The sequence below is a fragment of the Pseudochaenichthys georgianus genome, chromosome 5 (assembly GCF_902827115.2).
Source record: "Pseudochaenichthys georgianus chromosome 5, fPseGeo1.2, whole genome shotgun sequence".
In the NCBI taxonomy this organism is placed as follows: Eukaryota; Metazoa; Chordata; class Actinopteri; order Perciformes; family Channichthyidae; genus Pseudochaenichthys; species Pseudochaenichthys georgianus.
Window position 1 is genome coordinate 19,152,414 of NC_047507.1, and position 15,445 is coordinate 19,167,858.

General features: G+C 39.3%; 1 protein-coding gene across 1 annotated transcript in view; it reads right to left on the reverse strand.

Annotated features, from left to right (window-relative positions):
- Positions 1-572: 572 nt before the first annotated feature.
- LOC117446827 (voltage-dependent calcium channel subunit alpha-2/delta-2-like) overlaps positions 573-15,445 on the reverse strand; it is a 37,914-nt gene continuing 23,041 nt past the window's right edge. Inside the window, exons 12-38 of the mRNA XM_034083281.2 lie at positions 15,290-15,400; positions 15,105-15,183; positions 12,725-12,774; positions 12,450-12,539; positions 12,255-12,320; positions 11,849-11,923; positions 11,682-11,756; positions 10,433-10,504; positions 10,167-10,238; positions 9,856-9,917; positions 9,648-9,724; positions 9,222-9,282; positions 9,035-9,132; positions 8,857-8,947; positions 8,681-8,743; positions 8,462-8,565; positions 8,279-8,377; positions 7,995-8,086; positions 7,843-7,890; positions 7,416-7,487; positions 7,006-7,158; positions 6,852-6,904; positions 6,603-6,658; positions 6,123-6,246; positions 5,916-6,025; positions 5,745-5,827; positions 573-5,627 (exon numbers count right to left, since the gene is read on the reverse strand). Coding sequence (XP_033939172.1) covers positions 5,532-5,627; positions 5,745-5,827; positions 5,916-6,025; positions 6,123-6,246; positions 6,603-6,658; positions 6,852-6,904; positions 7,006-7,158; positions 7,416-7,487; positions 7,843-7,890; positions 7,995-8,086; positions 8,279-8,377; positions 8,462-8,565; positions 8,681-8,743; positions 8,857-8,947; positions 9,035-9,132; positions 9,222-9,282; positions 9,648-9,724; positions 9,856-9,917; positions 10,167-10,238; positions 10,433-10,504; positions 11,682-11,756; positions 11,849-11,923; positions 12,255-12,320; positions 12,450-12,539; positions 12,725-12,774; positions 15,105-15,183; positions 15,290-15,400 — 2,232 coding nt within the window. The 3' untranslated portion in view covers positions 573-5,531. The remainder of the gene's footprint in view (positions 5,628-5,744; positions 5,828-5,915; positions 6,026-6,122; positions 6,247-6,602; positions 6,659-6,851; positions 6,905-7,005; positions 7,159-7,415; positions 7,488-7,842; positions 7,891-7,994; positions 8,087-8,278; positions 8,378-8,461; positions 8,566-8,680; positions 8,744-8,856; positions 8,948-9,034; positions 9,133-9,221; positions 9,283-9,647; positions 9,725-9,855; positions 9,918-10,166; positions 10,239-10,432; positions 10,505-11,681; positions 11,757-11,848; positions 11,924-12,254; positions 12,321-12,449; positions 12,540-12,724; positions 12,775-15,104; positions 15,184-15,289; positions 15,401-15,445) is intronic.

The following is a 15,445-nucleotide window of genomic DNA, read 5'->3' on the forward strand; positions in this document are numbered from 1 at the left end:
TACTTTAGCATATAGTGCAGTATATATATGACAATACAATACTGACTGACTGTTAGGGGGCAGCAACAATCTGACACAGAACAAACAGGCGAACTCAATATAACAAAACATGGATAACCTTTAGTATTTTATTGTTTCATGGCATTTCTTTAACATTTATGTATGGTTGTTTGGTTTTATTTAATGTGTATGCATGTGTGTATAGAGTAATGTATAGTTTTTATATTTGTACTGATGTACAACCTTGGCACACGTTTTTGATGCAGCAATGTATCAAAACACTGGAGAAGTAGGCCACACCTCTTTTATTTGGATTCTAGGTTGTTTTTTATGAATGATGACATTTTTTGGGGTGAAAATTCAGCATTTTGTCTAATGAAAAGTGTTGATTTAGAGTAGACAAAGATTCTATGTTATGTGACCAAGTCAATTAAAATCAAAGCAGCATTGTAATATTATGGTGAATTTAAATTGTATATTATTCAAAAAATGTAGTGCATGCATTTCATGTCACTTTGAGTAACTATGTTCTGTGGAGAATAGATCAGAGAAGAACAATAAGGATTCAGAGGTGAAGTGAAAAATATCAACAGCTTTAATCACCAAAGATATAAACATTTAAATATCCATTTTGTAATGTGACTGACAAAATCTTTACAAAGTTAGCCTTTATCTTCTGCTGACTGCTTCACATTGTCTGTACAAAAATGAGGTGGCATTTGAGACTTGAACAAAGAGAGGAAACTGTCCCGAGTAAATGACAACGTCAGCAAATTAAAAGCAAAGTTACAGCAAAAAACATTAACATTCTTATGGTTTGATACTCAGTAAATAAAGGACATGGACATACAGTATATAGATTTAGTCTGTTTTGCAATTTTCTTGTAAACGGCTTAGTGAGCCCACGCAAGCTTTTAACACATTCAATTCCTTCCTGTTCAATACAAGTATTATTCACAATACCAAAATAAATTAACAAATAATATATAAATGAATTAAATAAGCAACGCTTGAACCTATTTCATAAACAAAGTTAGGTAATAAAGGGTTGTCCCCAAACATGCCACTGCCTTATTTGTTTCTTATACAGCCTTTAAATGCATACATTATCCTTAGTGGTTTTACGTCACTTTTTCCTAAATAAATGACAAAAGTTGAATCAGGCAGTATGTTGCTCTTAACTATTATCTTCTCTGTGCTTCTACTTTCTGAGAATGACCTACATTTCAAACACTGACAGTTATTGTAGGCTTCACTGAAGTCAAACGTTCAGCTTCATTCGGTAACACAGCAAAGAGCTCTGAGGCCTCCGCATCAACCCAAACATCCTTCACTTCTCCCCACAGTACTGGAGAGCTGGATGTGGACAGGAATGTAGATGATCCATCAGACTATGTACACAAATCTGTAAATTGTTAAAAATATCATGCAAATAAATACCAGTAATTCAAAACCAAACTACAACACTGACCTCAACAGTATTCATATATTGTAGGCTATAAAGAGTTCAACAAAATGTATTTTCCACAATTCACAACAGTGTTGTTTGAATATTGCAATATGACCTAAAGTTAATACTGCAGGTCTCAGAGAAAAGCTTTTTTTGTTCATTTTTTTTTTAAAGCAGTGTTTTGCTGAGGTCTCCAAACAGTGTTGAGCTAGAATCTGCCTCTCCGGGTTCCCACCATGCTCGGGTACAGCAGAGATGCACAACAGTAGGTATTTCTGTACATAAACATTCACTCGTTTCAGTCAGTCCTAATGAAAAAGTACATTTTTCTGACAGGCTTCAAATATAGAATATAGTGTGCAGATGGGCCAAAGTAAATCTATGAAAATGGACAGTGTCTGTGCTTTGATTCGAGGCTGAACCACAGTGTAAAGATAAACGACACGTAGCAGAAAGAAAGCGGGCTCCTTCTCGTCCCTTTGACGAACATCTGTCCACGAGAAGGCAGGAGGGGAGGCTCGACACACTTCTGTTGTGCTCACTTAAAATGCTTCATAAGTTCATGAAGAGCATCTTTTTTGTTCCTTCACCGTAAAGTCCATTTAGAGATGGGTCTGTGCAACCATTCAATTAAAGTGTGTCTTTCGCTTGGCCCTGCAGGATGAACGTCCACACGTATCAGAGCCAAATGTTTCTGCCATCCAAAATGAGTGCCACAAGGCACTGCAGGGTGGAACACCAGGCAGACTGAGAGAAACTGCATTTTACAAATATTTTGTCAAAAAAGCTTTTAAAAAATATCTCACATTAACTCTTGAAACAGATCAAATGATCCAAACACAAAAAGACATCAGGGGCTTGTTGATCACTGAAGGGAAATGTTTTCAGGATTTGATCATGCAGAACTCCTCACAAATAAGACAGTGATACATGGTTACAAAATACCACTGTCAATTCTTCTTCACTAGAATTCATTTATATAATTGAAATCCCTCGTCAACTAGAGCCACTGTTTTACCACTATGTGCTAAGGAGTCACATTTATCTGCCAAAAGGGGGAAGGTTTTTTGTGATGGCCTTGATTCTGAGTTTTAAATACCAGCAGGATATGTGAAATGCCAAATAGTCAATAGTGTTCCAATATGCAAATATCTGTTGATAAATTAAGAAAAAAATGAGCAGAGCAATAGATAATCCCCCGGGCGCCGTTCAAAATGGCAGCACACTGCTCCTAACACTAGGATGGGTCAAATGCAGAGAAACAATTTCCCCACGAGGGATTAATAAAAGTCCATCTTAATCTTAATGAGGAAAATGGTTACTTCAGCCCTGAAATATGTTTATGTATTCTTTTTTTTTCTTTGTCTTAATATTAACCTGAAAAAATAGGCTTTTAACCTTGAGTTATATATAGTAAATACATCGATTTGTTCAGAATCCCAGTCGGGATAATCCCATTTATGCAGTACTGAGAAGACCTTTCATTGCAAATAAGTCATACAGCTTTATCATTTTGTAAAAAGTTGAAAGATATTTTACCACCATGATGAGGTTTGCATGACAAATGAAAATATTTTGCCACAGTAAATCATCACTTTCACGGAGACATAAGGGGAGACGCAACATGGGTTCAAAAAGCATCACATACAGATAACATATTGATAACACCAAAAGCTGCTCAGAAGCTACATTCCCCATACAGAAGCATACTTAAGTGCATACATTCAGGTTTGACAAATAGTGGCAATACAAGATACAAAAAAGAGAGAGCTTCCCTTCCATCAAACAACTGCTGCTTAAAAACATGTTGGCACCACACTGACGTCTGCGCATGTTCTGTGCTATAAGACGACAGAAATAACACTGCATGTACATTTCTTAAAATCTAAATCCGAAGATTCGTCAGTCATGATAATTACTGCTTTAATAAAGATTATCACAACATTATTGCACTAAACCATGCAGTAGCTGGGGGTACTCACTACTACATTTTTGCAACAAAATCACGGTTTACATAATTTTGGTCAGTTTTTGTCAGATTTTACACCCTTTTACTATTCTTATCAAGAGGAAGCACTACAAGATCATAGATAGTATTGGTGAAAGCAGTTCAGCATCACAACCTTTGACAATCATTGAATCATCAACAGTATCAATGAAACTTATGAACGGATGTTTCATCACTGATGTCTTATGAAAAGTCACAAATCTTCTTGTGTTTGACACTGGTGTTTTTCATCATAATGGCAATTATCATATGTGTGCTCTGAGAAAACATCTTTTGGGGGGAACAATACTTCTGGTTGGAATGATGTAAGAGACGACAGAGAGAAATCATTCTGAGTCGAGTCATGTATGAAACAATGTATAGTACTGAAACTGAAAGACACTGAAGTGAATTCCCAGTTCAGGCCCGGATCTACTATCATGGAAAACACTGCTGTAAGTGCAGGAAGTTCTATTATGTGCAGACATTTACTAGGACCGGCCATGCAAATGAAAACTGGCACAGATAATTCATTTTGAATTCCACAAAGCCAAAAGAAAAGCAGACTTTGCCAGAAGCAGTAGCAGCTGAGCTCAGCAGATTCTGTTAATATATTTACATCAATGCAGTAGCAACACAGCCTTATGTGTGCTGTGCACAATGTAAAGTTGTAACCGCCTTTCCGGCTGTTTTATGGACATTGTGAATCCATACAAACTGTTCTTGTTGGCCTCATCTAATGAGCCATCTCAAAAACACAAATGCTGTTAAGCCTTCAGCTAGATAAAAAGATCGAAAAACTCAGAACACTCTCTTCACATAGTTGTTGTACCAACAGCTGTGTTTGGCCAATCCCAGAGCTCCCCTGTATGAAACCCAGGGCATGTGGTGGCGTATGCAGCGTTGTATTTAAAGAAGGCATTAAGTACCTTTACTCAGGTACACTTTGGTGCAATGTTGATTTTCCTTCCATTCCCAATTGTGCTAAAAGGAACCCTGTGGAGTTTTTCATTTCTAGTGTAAAGCAATATTATAAATTGTCTCGCAGATGATTTCACTCTATTCCACTGATCCACAGGTGGCAGTAACGCGCCTACAAATGCTGTAAAATGCCAGAAAATGCAGAGAAGACAAAGGCTGCAAGCAAGTAAACATGGACACAAAAAAGAGGGTTACATTTTGTCAAAAAGTTAATCAATATGTTTTTCAAATGGCAGGAAGTGCATTCAACATTTTTGTCTGTCAAAAAGAAATACATTGTAAACAGTTCTGTTTGGAAGAAGACTCCACAGAGCACCTTATAATACTTTAAACCTCAGGCATTGTAGAGTGGAAAATGTACCCTTTACTCCACTACATTTATCTGACGAGTGTAGCTACTGTATAAGTGATATTTAACATGGAAAACTAAGATTGAAAAATGATTGTTGAAGATGAAACTATCCAACAGTATATAAAGTAGTGAGCTACCATCTTAAAAAGCTACCACATTGAAATGCATGCTGATGCTACCCATTATCCTGTCAAATAAATATTGTACTTTATATTTTAAGTTAATTTTGTTGCCAATAATTCCATTCGTTTACATAAGTGAAATCTCAAATGCATGACTTTACTTAAGTTTAAGATCTGAATGTTTTTTTCCACCACTGTGTTAGTAAACACAAAGCACATACATCAAACTGAATTGTTTTATAATGCATCATTTGACCACCACAATCCAACCTAAACTTGAGACTGACATTTGTCCCTGCTGGGTTATCATTTATTCGCCGTGTCCCTGATGTTTTGGTGTTTGCTTAAATGGCTGAGCCTGTGCGAAAATGTTAAACGTGCTTGTCCTATAGCATGCAGACTCAACACATTCTCTTTCTATAATTTGCACTCAAGCCCTGAAACACAAACAAATGCATAAGCAATAAGGCAAAAAACACTAAGAGCTGACCCACATATTTCTTTTTTAGCTCAAATGCACTGTGTGCCGTTTGCAGATCAGAAAAGAATCATTGTGCATTTGCTGTTTGATCTGACCTTCAGTAGATCCGGGCCTCAACCCGGAGAGATGAATGATGTAAGTTAGAGCGTGTGCATGTGTCAGAGATGAAAAAGAGGCAGAATAAGCTGGATAAAGAGAAGGACTCCTATTGAAGACTGCAGTGCATGACCCCGTCCACACTCTGACGCGTTTTCCTGCAAGAAAAGTCAACAATACATGTTCTTTTTCCAAAGCAAATGATTCATCACTTGTATATCAAGAACTTATGAATTAAGAAAGATAATGCCGTACTTAAAGCGTTTTATACTTACTAAGGCACTGTAGTCAAAGCATGATGCTGGGCCTTTACGATATCGCGCGTTTCTCAGTACTTCGCATGGATTCTCCTCCTGAACTGTTAGTGTTTTGTTAAGGGAGGTAACAGTGAACTTACTAGCAGCACAAGATGGATAAGGCGTCCACTTTCAGCTGGAAAAGGATACACTCTGTCCTGATCAGTGTCAGTCTCTCTATCTCACATGAGCTGCAGGGGAGCGTCTCCGCGACCACAAAGAGGAGGTTGGTGTTTTCTATCCGCTTCGCGTGGAACAGCCTGTTAGAGACAGTGATGGATATTAATCAGACTTCCCGCAGAGTGTACTGTACAGGTATGAGAGCACACTTTCTGCTGACGCTCCAGACAAACCCACCGGGAGCAGTTCCCGCAGTCCTGCAGCACGTTGTAGGAGTTAGTGGTGTTTGTAAAGTAGAACTGGCTTTGGATGGTCACACAGCTGCTTTCCCTTGTCTCAAAACCATCAACCAGAAGATCATCTAGAACACAAATACATCCAAATTGTACATTTTATATTATGTGTATTATATTCTTATATCTCAATTGGCTTTTTAACTGAGGCTAAAACTGCTACCGTTATGCATTTAAATGTTGTACGGTTATCATGGTTCAAGAACGCACATTGTTGTTAACAAAATCCCCTTTTAATGGGTTCATCCTAGTACATGTTTAAAACAACAAAGGTTATCTGCTGATTAGATGTTTGTAAAAGTGAAGTTTTACCATTTGTTTGATTCAAATGAATAAAAAGCGATTGAAATGAGCCTTAAAAATCCCTCAATCCAATAATCAATGCAGATATAACAAAATAGTGTGTTAAGATGCAGACATCCACCTTGGTAGAACCAGCTGTTGTATGCCATTCCATACAGGAGCTGCTGGGTCACAGACCTGAAAGAGTGTACACAATGCACTTTATTAAAAATGAAATACAATCCGTAAACATCAATCTGTCACAGCTAAAGGGACATTGGGCTAACAATAACCCCCTTGGGTCCATTTGCAGAGGTCTTCAAAGAAGTTAAGATTGTTTTACAGGGCACCTCGCATGTATTGTGTCAGTTAACAGTAAATAAAGTCTCACCATGCCACTGTGGACGTCCACCAGGCCAAGCTGAGGATGTCAGCAATGGACGGCTGCAGAAACACACAGTAGTTACAGATAAGAGCTTTCAAATATATATATATCAAAAAAATAAAAAAGGCCCTGGATCTCAAATCTGCAGCTGGTCTCTCACCACAAAGATGCCCCTCGTTGCTGAACCCGTTTGGCTGTCGTTGACCGGTTCACATGCAGACTGGAAGTGGAAAGACTGACGGCGATTGAAGATTGAGTTGTTGTAGAGAGCGTGCATCAAGTAAGGGTCCACATCACCGAAGAAAAGGCCAATCTGAACGGAAGAAAAGAATGGGAAAAAGAAAGTGCATGAGGGAACAGTGACACATAAACTGTATTTATGCTTAGTACTTTTGCTTCATGTTTATTTATTTTTCGAAAACTAAACTAAACTGCTTAAACGTAAGGAAATGTACATGACTTCAGAGTAATTTAGTTGAGATCAATAATGAATAATACATATGTATTGCATAATTTCTTCTGAAAGTAAGTATAATATGTACAAGCAAGCATATCACCACACAAACAGACCTTTTTCCAGTGATCTCTCTGATTGGACATAACCAGAAATCCACCATCATCGAGGAGATAGCAGAGGAGGTCCTACAGACAACACAGCACAGTTCACACATTTACAGAAAACACTTGTATTCACATGCATGTTGCTTCGAGTAATCTCGAGGTTATACTGTAGGTGTAATTTATCCTACATTTTGAAGAAAAAGGTGTCTTATACCTGGAGTATAGATCAAGAATACTCCCAATAAACACAAATTAGTAATCAAAGTGGAAATGTCCGACCCCTTAGCTTTTTGAAACGTGGTCTCTAACAATATTACTCTGCAATTAATAATACAATTATAGTAACAAAAGTGCAGACAGTATCTGGCTGTAGTACGAAGACTTCCACAGGCTAGTTTTAGAGTTATTGTGAGATTAAAACAGATAAAGTTCTTACATCAGTGTTCACTTCACAGTCCATCTCACAGCTTCTGGATGGTCCACACTGTTTTGACCAAATGTGTAATGAGACAGTGATGTCACTTCTGTCACAGTATATGTAGTGTAATTAAGTGATTCATATTAGTAAGTTATCGCCCTGTGCTGTACCTTCTGTGAGCCCTGTCGACTGTCCGACACGTTGCTGGCCAGGATCTTAAACTTGTCCACCCATGCCTCCAAGTCCAGCTTCACCCCGACCACTGAGTCAAAACATCCACCGGATCAGAGCAAAGAGAGGAAGAAGAGGGCAAGACAAGTTTTTCAGTGAGAAGAAGAAGAAGTACAGGTAGCTGAAATATCTTTAAACATATTTTAGATAAAAAACGTTTCTTGGAATCCCACATGACACAGGATGCAACATCAAGTTTGCAAGATAAAAGTACTGTTCTTACCTGAAGGTTTGAGCAGTTTGCCTCCTAAATTAACCTCCACAGCTGAACTAACAAGAATTCCAACCGTGCCGTTTTCTCCACCAACAAGGTCGTCCAATGCTGGTCGTAACAAAATGTGATTTAAAAACAAATTATTTGGACATTTTAACAGATTGTACGTCTGATATGTTTTCAGTTACTCACAGGATCTCGATGGAGCTCTAAATATGTAGCCTTTGTTGTCGAGGCTCCGTCTGTAGTAGTTTGAATTGAATGGTTCAGGATCCTCATCCCATAACTCAGCAGCTCTATCAAACAAAAAACACAAACCGTTAAATGTTTTAAGAGAAATGTTTATAGACAGAATATCAGTGGGATTACTGTATATTTACTAGCTTTAGTAAGTTAATTAGTGTTACTCACATATTGGGAAAAACACGTGTTATTCCTCCATCAGTGGACGCAAATACAGCGAGGAAGCCATACCTTTGAGAAATGTGTTTTTACTTAGCCATTTTGTTTGATTTAATGGTGACATCATAATAGTAGATTCCTGTTTCTGATGGTGTGAGAATGTTTTATAAAGCAAGTCGACTCACGAATTCAGGTCCTTGTCCTTCCAAACACGAGAGGCCAGCTGCCCGATAATCCTGGAATCCAAAATCAGGTTATGGATGAGGCCTTGGTCACCTGAGAGAAAAACAAGTGTATTATCTCTTTGGTGTCTCTGCAGCAGTGGCAAATATTGAAACACCTAAATGCTGTTAACACACTCACACTCATCAGATTCTGGAGAAATTTCCAGCATGAGCGAGAGGAAGTTCTGCAAAAACTGGGTGTTGTTGTCAGAAAGATGCAGACGTTTGCAGTATTCCCTGGAGAAGGAGAATTAATAAGAACTTTTTGTACTTTCAGCAACACACTGAGAAAGAGTGAAATCAAGAGAGTAAGGTGAGATGGTCACCTTGGAGCAAGAAACACATGTCCTGAAGATTCAAAGGAGCTGGGCAGCAGGGACTGCATATCTGTAACAGAAACAGTATTTCATTTATTTAAAAAAACTAACAAAAATACCAACAAATAATCACATTAAAGTGAAGTAAGTTTACAAAATAGAAAAAAAGACATATGTAAAATAAAAAGGGTCTTAGACTTTAAACCAGAATAATTTGATTGTGCTGCATGACCATGAAAGTTGCTGTGATTGATACATAGCAGTTTTATGCAGAACTCACATCAGGGAACAAACAATGTTAGATGCAAATAATATCAAAAATAAATGCCAGACTTGCATAATACTGTACATCTGTATACAGTCAGCCATTTGCTTTCATATTTTCTTTGTGTTACTATTTAATAACAAAAAGTAACACTGCACTTCTGTACTCACACTGGAGCTGCAGCATCACATCACTCAGGTCTGCCTGGATGAAGTACTCGTTGTAGGTGGGTAATACCAGACCAAGACTGCAGGTGGCGACATCCCAACAGAGAGAGCATGAATAAGAGACAGAGAGAGAATCCATCTGTGTGTGCAGTCTTCATCGGGCCACAGCTGGTTGGTTATTATTTTGTTATTGTAACATTGTAATGCTTACCTGTAATCTGTGCCATTGATGGGAGTCCAGGTGTAACTCCTGTAGACGTCATCAATGTACTGCTGCAGTAGAGGAGACATTTAGGGACATTTCAGTAAACCCAACACAACACAGCTTTATTTTATAGAACATGTGTTTAAAGTATTTTGAAGTTGTTTTAATAGTATGTGTTTCTTCACTCCTTACAATGATAGCAAGACAGCTGATGACCAACATTTTAGCTAACCAGGTAAGTTAACGTTCTTTAATGTTGTGACGAAAGAGGCGAGATATTTTTTTTAAATACAATTAAGTAAAGATAATTTACTTGCCTCATCCATCGACTTGACAAGGGTTTTGACTTGCATTTCACCTGGTCTTCCATCAATCATTTGTCGCCGGATCTAGAAAATTAAAACACAAATCCTTTTCTTTTTCAGCCACAACCATGACATCAAAAACACGTGTAGTGGGGCCTTGAGTTAGGCAGAATGTAAGCAGATGTTATTGTTTGCCCGGTAAGACTTTGAACGATAGCAACAACAAGAAACAGGAAATGCCTGAGACATTTCAGTTTGACCTGCCACTAAGTGCTCACCTCCTCTTTATTAACGTCCTCCACCTCTGCATCCAGGAAGTCCAGCGTCACAGGCTCCAGGAAGTTCACCAGCTGGGAGGAGGCACATTTATTTAAATTCACATCAAATATAGAACAGGGGGGTATACTGCGAAGCAGGATTTTCGCTTAGCCGGCTAAATTCAGGGAAAACTCCGGCTTTCCGGTCATCCGAAGCTGGTTCTCTTTTTAGCAGGCTAGATCTCCATGGTAATATATGCTAAGCAGCTAACCTGGTCGGGACCAGGTTAGGTTGCAGGCTAAGAGCTCAACTCAGTGAAAGCACCGCCTGCTGACCAATCAGAGCTCAGTGTGCGGAGTTTAAAGCGATCAAGTCATATTACAGGAGAAAGGAAATACAGAAAAACTGCCGTCGCAGGAAAGACGGCCGACAAAAATCACCGACTGTGTGAACGTGAACATTAATAGAATATCACCTCCATCTTCAGAGCAATCTGACTATTATAACATTAGCGTTAAGAAAGCTTACTTAAATATCGGCCACAACATAAGTAACCGGATCAGAGTAGGCTACATTAAGTACAGTCCGCGGCATATCACTTCATAATGTATCATATATCTCCTTATCTGAGTCAGCTGAGCCGTATCTGGCCGTGCAACACTCACTGTGTCACATACTGTATGCAGAAGTATTATTTTAAGCAACACATAAGTTGACGAAACACTCGAGACAAATGTAATTGTAGTCAGATCGTGTTTTAGACGGGGCAGTGATATCATAAACCTGTTAATGTACGCATTCAAACACTTTTTCTTTTACCAGCTGTATTCACCTTGCAGGTGCAGCTATGTGGCTTTTATCCTGGATAAAGTGTTTAAGTCATGGATGTTTAAAGTTTAACTTCTTCATTTTTGACTAGTATTAAAGTTCACTTTTCATTCAGGAAGTATGACGCTGTGCTGTCAGTATACGCTTCTCCATGTTTGTGATTGGTCGAATGCTCCAAATACCACCCCTTTCATGTGAACGCGCACCTAACTAGATAGGACACGGCTGGCTTGAGCGATCCACTTGATAACCAGCGTCGTAGTACAGTTTAGCGAGAGCGCGTATGTTTTGGATTAGGCCAACCGGCTAACTCAAACATATCCAGGTTAGGTTGAACCAGGTTCGCAGTATAGGCCCCTGGTTAACCAGCATCATAATAAACTATGTCTTCCTGCAAACCACAGCAAAATATTTATATTTTTTAAGTAAAATATAGACCACCTTTGGCTGAAGATTAGGGTGAAGGAGAAGATATCCATTTGGATCGATGGCATATATGTATCCATTGGCTCCAAGCTGTTGATAAAAGAGAGGAATAACAGTGATGTGTTTGTCTGTTGCCTCCATCACAAGTACAAGTGAGTAATACATGTATGTGATCTACATACATTGTACCGTGGTGTAAGTCGCTTTATCTCGTCAAGATGCACGTCGACTCCCATGACACCTAAAATCAGCTGATTCTGGTCAGACAAAAAAACATCAATCTGAGAACCAGCGTTTTGTTTGCTCCTTTCGGGGCTACTGTAGAAACATGGCAGTGTTACTGAATTAGAAGATTGTGTGTGAAGATTTCCACACACAAGTTTCCATATATCACACTATGATGTTGTTCATATATAGACCCTTCTCATGGACACATTCTAAATCTTAAACATTAGTCCTTTAAATGTAGTGATTTACTAATCTATGATCTTATACAACATAGCTACATTCTGCATTTGAAAAATAAAAGTGACCACAAGCTTAAACAAAACAGAAATCCACATTATTAAACACTTTCTTTCATGTTACCTGTGAATTTCCATCCATGGTGAGATTAAACACAGGCAAAGTCCCAGTTACTACCATGCCAAGACCCTATAGAATCAAAAGACAAAACCCAGATTACATCAAATGCAAGATTACTTACTAACTGTGTATAATCTGTATGTTTGGTGCATTTATTATATTTGATCACATTCAGCCAACATAGTCTTGCAGTCTCACCAAAGCATCCTGATACACATTGGTCCACTGAACCTGCTTGGCTTCGCTGCCTGCCAGAACCATGGGGCGCCCCAGCACGTCCAGGTATTCCTGAAAAAACAAAGGGATACGTGACCAACTGCAGCTCCGAAACAACCAACAACATCAGGCCACGGGGAGAAAGGAAGGGTAAAACAAATTGAAGTAGATGTTTTTTCAAAAAGAGTGAGCCCCACAAGGAGAATTTGAAACGGTGAATGGGGATCAGCTGTGTCAGAGGCACTAGATGAACCCACCTGGGTGTTAATCCTTATAGCACAGAAGGAACGGATCTCAAAATAGTAACCTGGCAAGCAACAGAGAAAAAAAGACAAACAGAGAGAAGAGAGCATGAGTGAGCGATGCTATCAGAAAAAAAAGAGTGGTGTTCATAAACATTCGAGATTTTACTAAATGTTACTCGACCAGTGACTCAGCCACTTCACTCCCACAGAAAGAGAGCAGATTCCCTCACTAGGCATCAAGGTTTATCTTATTGTCTTTAACCTTATTAACTTATAGTTTCAGCTCTACAATGCAATCCAATGATCGTAAGGTATACTGGCAATTACCAGGTTTAGTCCTTTTAAAAAACTAAAATAACATTAATTTCATAAAACCACATTTTTCATAATGCATTGCATGTATCATATTTGGGTATGAAGTTCATCACTATTGGAGCTAGCAAACCTGGTGTTGCTTAAGGTAACATATCTGATATATATAACAATATAATTATAAACTATTTAGTTTTAGTTGAACTCATAAAAAGGCAATAAATGAACATTCCCCACTCGGATACAACTTGTTCTCCCTCTGTTTGAATCCACCCTATTTTATCAGAATAATAACAAAAGCCTGCCCTCGAGGTTTAATGTTCTGTGAGGACAAAAGTGAACTCTTGTTAACTCTTCGACACCATCAATCACTCCATCCTCCTCACCCGTCTTGAAACCACCTTCAACATCACTGGCACTGCCCTCTTTTGGTTCACATCATACCTCTCTGACAGACACCAGTTCATCTGCATCAATAACTGAAAATCCCCTCCCCCAAGGTGTCCCCCAAGGTTCAGTTCTCGGCCCCCTCCTCTTCATCCTCTTCATCCTCTACCTGCTTCCCCTTGGTCACTTAATCCGCCGTTATGGACTTCAATTCCACTACTTCAAGTCCATCTCCGCTGCTACCCACTACATCCTGACAAACTGCATCACTGAAATAAAAGCCTAGCTTCAACTCAACTTCCTCAAACTCAACTGGGATAAATCTGAAATAATCATCATTGGACCTAAAAAGCTCAGCACATCCATCCAAAACTTCACCCTCAACATCGACGGTTTCCCAGTTCCAACCTCCCCTCACATCCGGAACCTAGGCATTATATTTGACCAAACCCTCTCCTTCAACCAATGCATCAAACAGACCACCAAGACAGCCTTCTTCCACCTCAAAAACATCGCCCGTCTACGTCCATCCCTCTCCCCCACTGTTGCAAAAACCCTCATCCACACCTTCATCACCTCCCGTCTGGACTACTGCAACAGCCTCCTCTATGATTTCACCCTAAAAAATCATCAATAAACTCCAATACATCCAGAACTCTGCCGTCCGTCTACTCACCCACACCCGAATCCGTGACCACATCACCCCCGTCCTCATCAAGCTCCACTGGCTCCCCATCCCCCAGAGAATTCATTACAAGATCCTCCTCACGACATAAAAATTCCTCCATAACCTGTCCCCATCCAGACTGACCCCCTCCACAGACACACTCCCACCCGCTCCCTCCGCTCTGCTGCTGCCAACCTCCTGTCCCCCCCATCCCGACCAACCTCAGGTCCTGGGGCAACAGAGCCTTCTCCGTTGCTGCTCCCACCCTCTGGAACTCACTACCCCAACCCATCAGAGACTTTTCTTCCCTCACTGCATTCAAAAAATCATTCAAAACCCACCTGTTCAACAATGCATTCAACCTCTGTGCACAACTAAAACATCCTCACTAACACAAGTTCTCCTGAAAGATCATTGTCAGCTCTCAGCCAAGAGCAAATCAAATCTCCGCGAACAAAAGTGACCTCTGCGTGAGCGCTGTGAAACCACAGTGGTCTGCTCACTGATCTGAGAGGAAGCCCATTAGTGAGGTCAGTGCACTGCACTCTACTTTAGACTCAGTGGTTTATTTATTTGTTCCTCTGTCTCGGCATTGATTAATAAATGTACATCTCTTTAAAAGTATGGACTGAGTGGGCAGCGATGAATTTAAAGATGATCTGCTCAGCTAAAAATACTTGCGCTCAATTTACTTTTGATGTGTTTTACTCAAGGCAGAGCACAGCCATTATAGTCAAATGTTTTAGAGTCCACTTTAAAACTCAAATAAAATCATAAATGAAGATATGATGAAACATATTTCACTGAGGAAAACAAAGAGCAACATAGTATTGAATCTTGGTTTAATGCTGGTCTTTAGTTTACTACTATATCATTCACTAAGATGCCCTTCAAACTGAGTGAGTGAAAACTAGTTAGCAGACCATTGAGAAGTTTAAATAGTTAAAGTAACTATGGTACAAATGTTTTTCAGACAAAAGGTGAAAATAATATATAATGAATAATTCATGTTACATTTCATCTCACCCTTATTGGTGCAGGCGATCCACTGTAAAGGTGTGACGTCATAGTTGTGCTGACCCACTGAAAAGGTGAATACTCGAACCTTTGGTAGGACAAATGAGGAAAACATTTGACTCTTCAGAGTAAGATACAACAATTTAAAAAATGCCTGATGAAAGTTAAAGTTGTTATGATCAGAAGAAACCAACCGTTTTGTTGGGCCAGTTGTACTGCATGAACACATCCTGAGCCCTGTCTTCGCCTCCATCAGTAAACAGCATGATTATTTTATTGCAGTTGGCCCGAGGGACATTTGTCTTCTATAAAGGTACATTTAAAAAGGGAGATGAATAAGTGAACAGTGG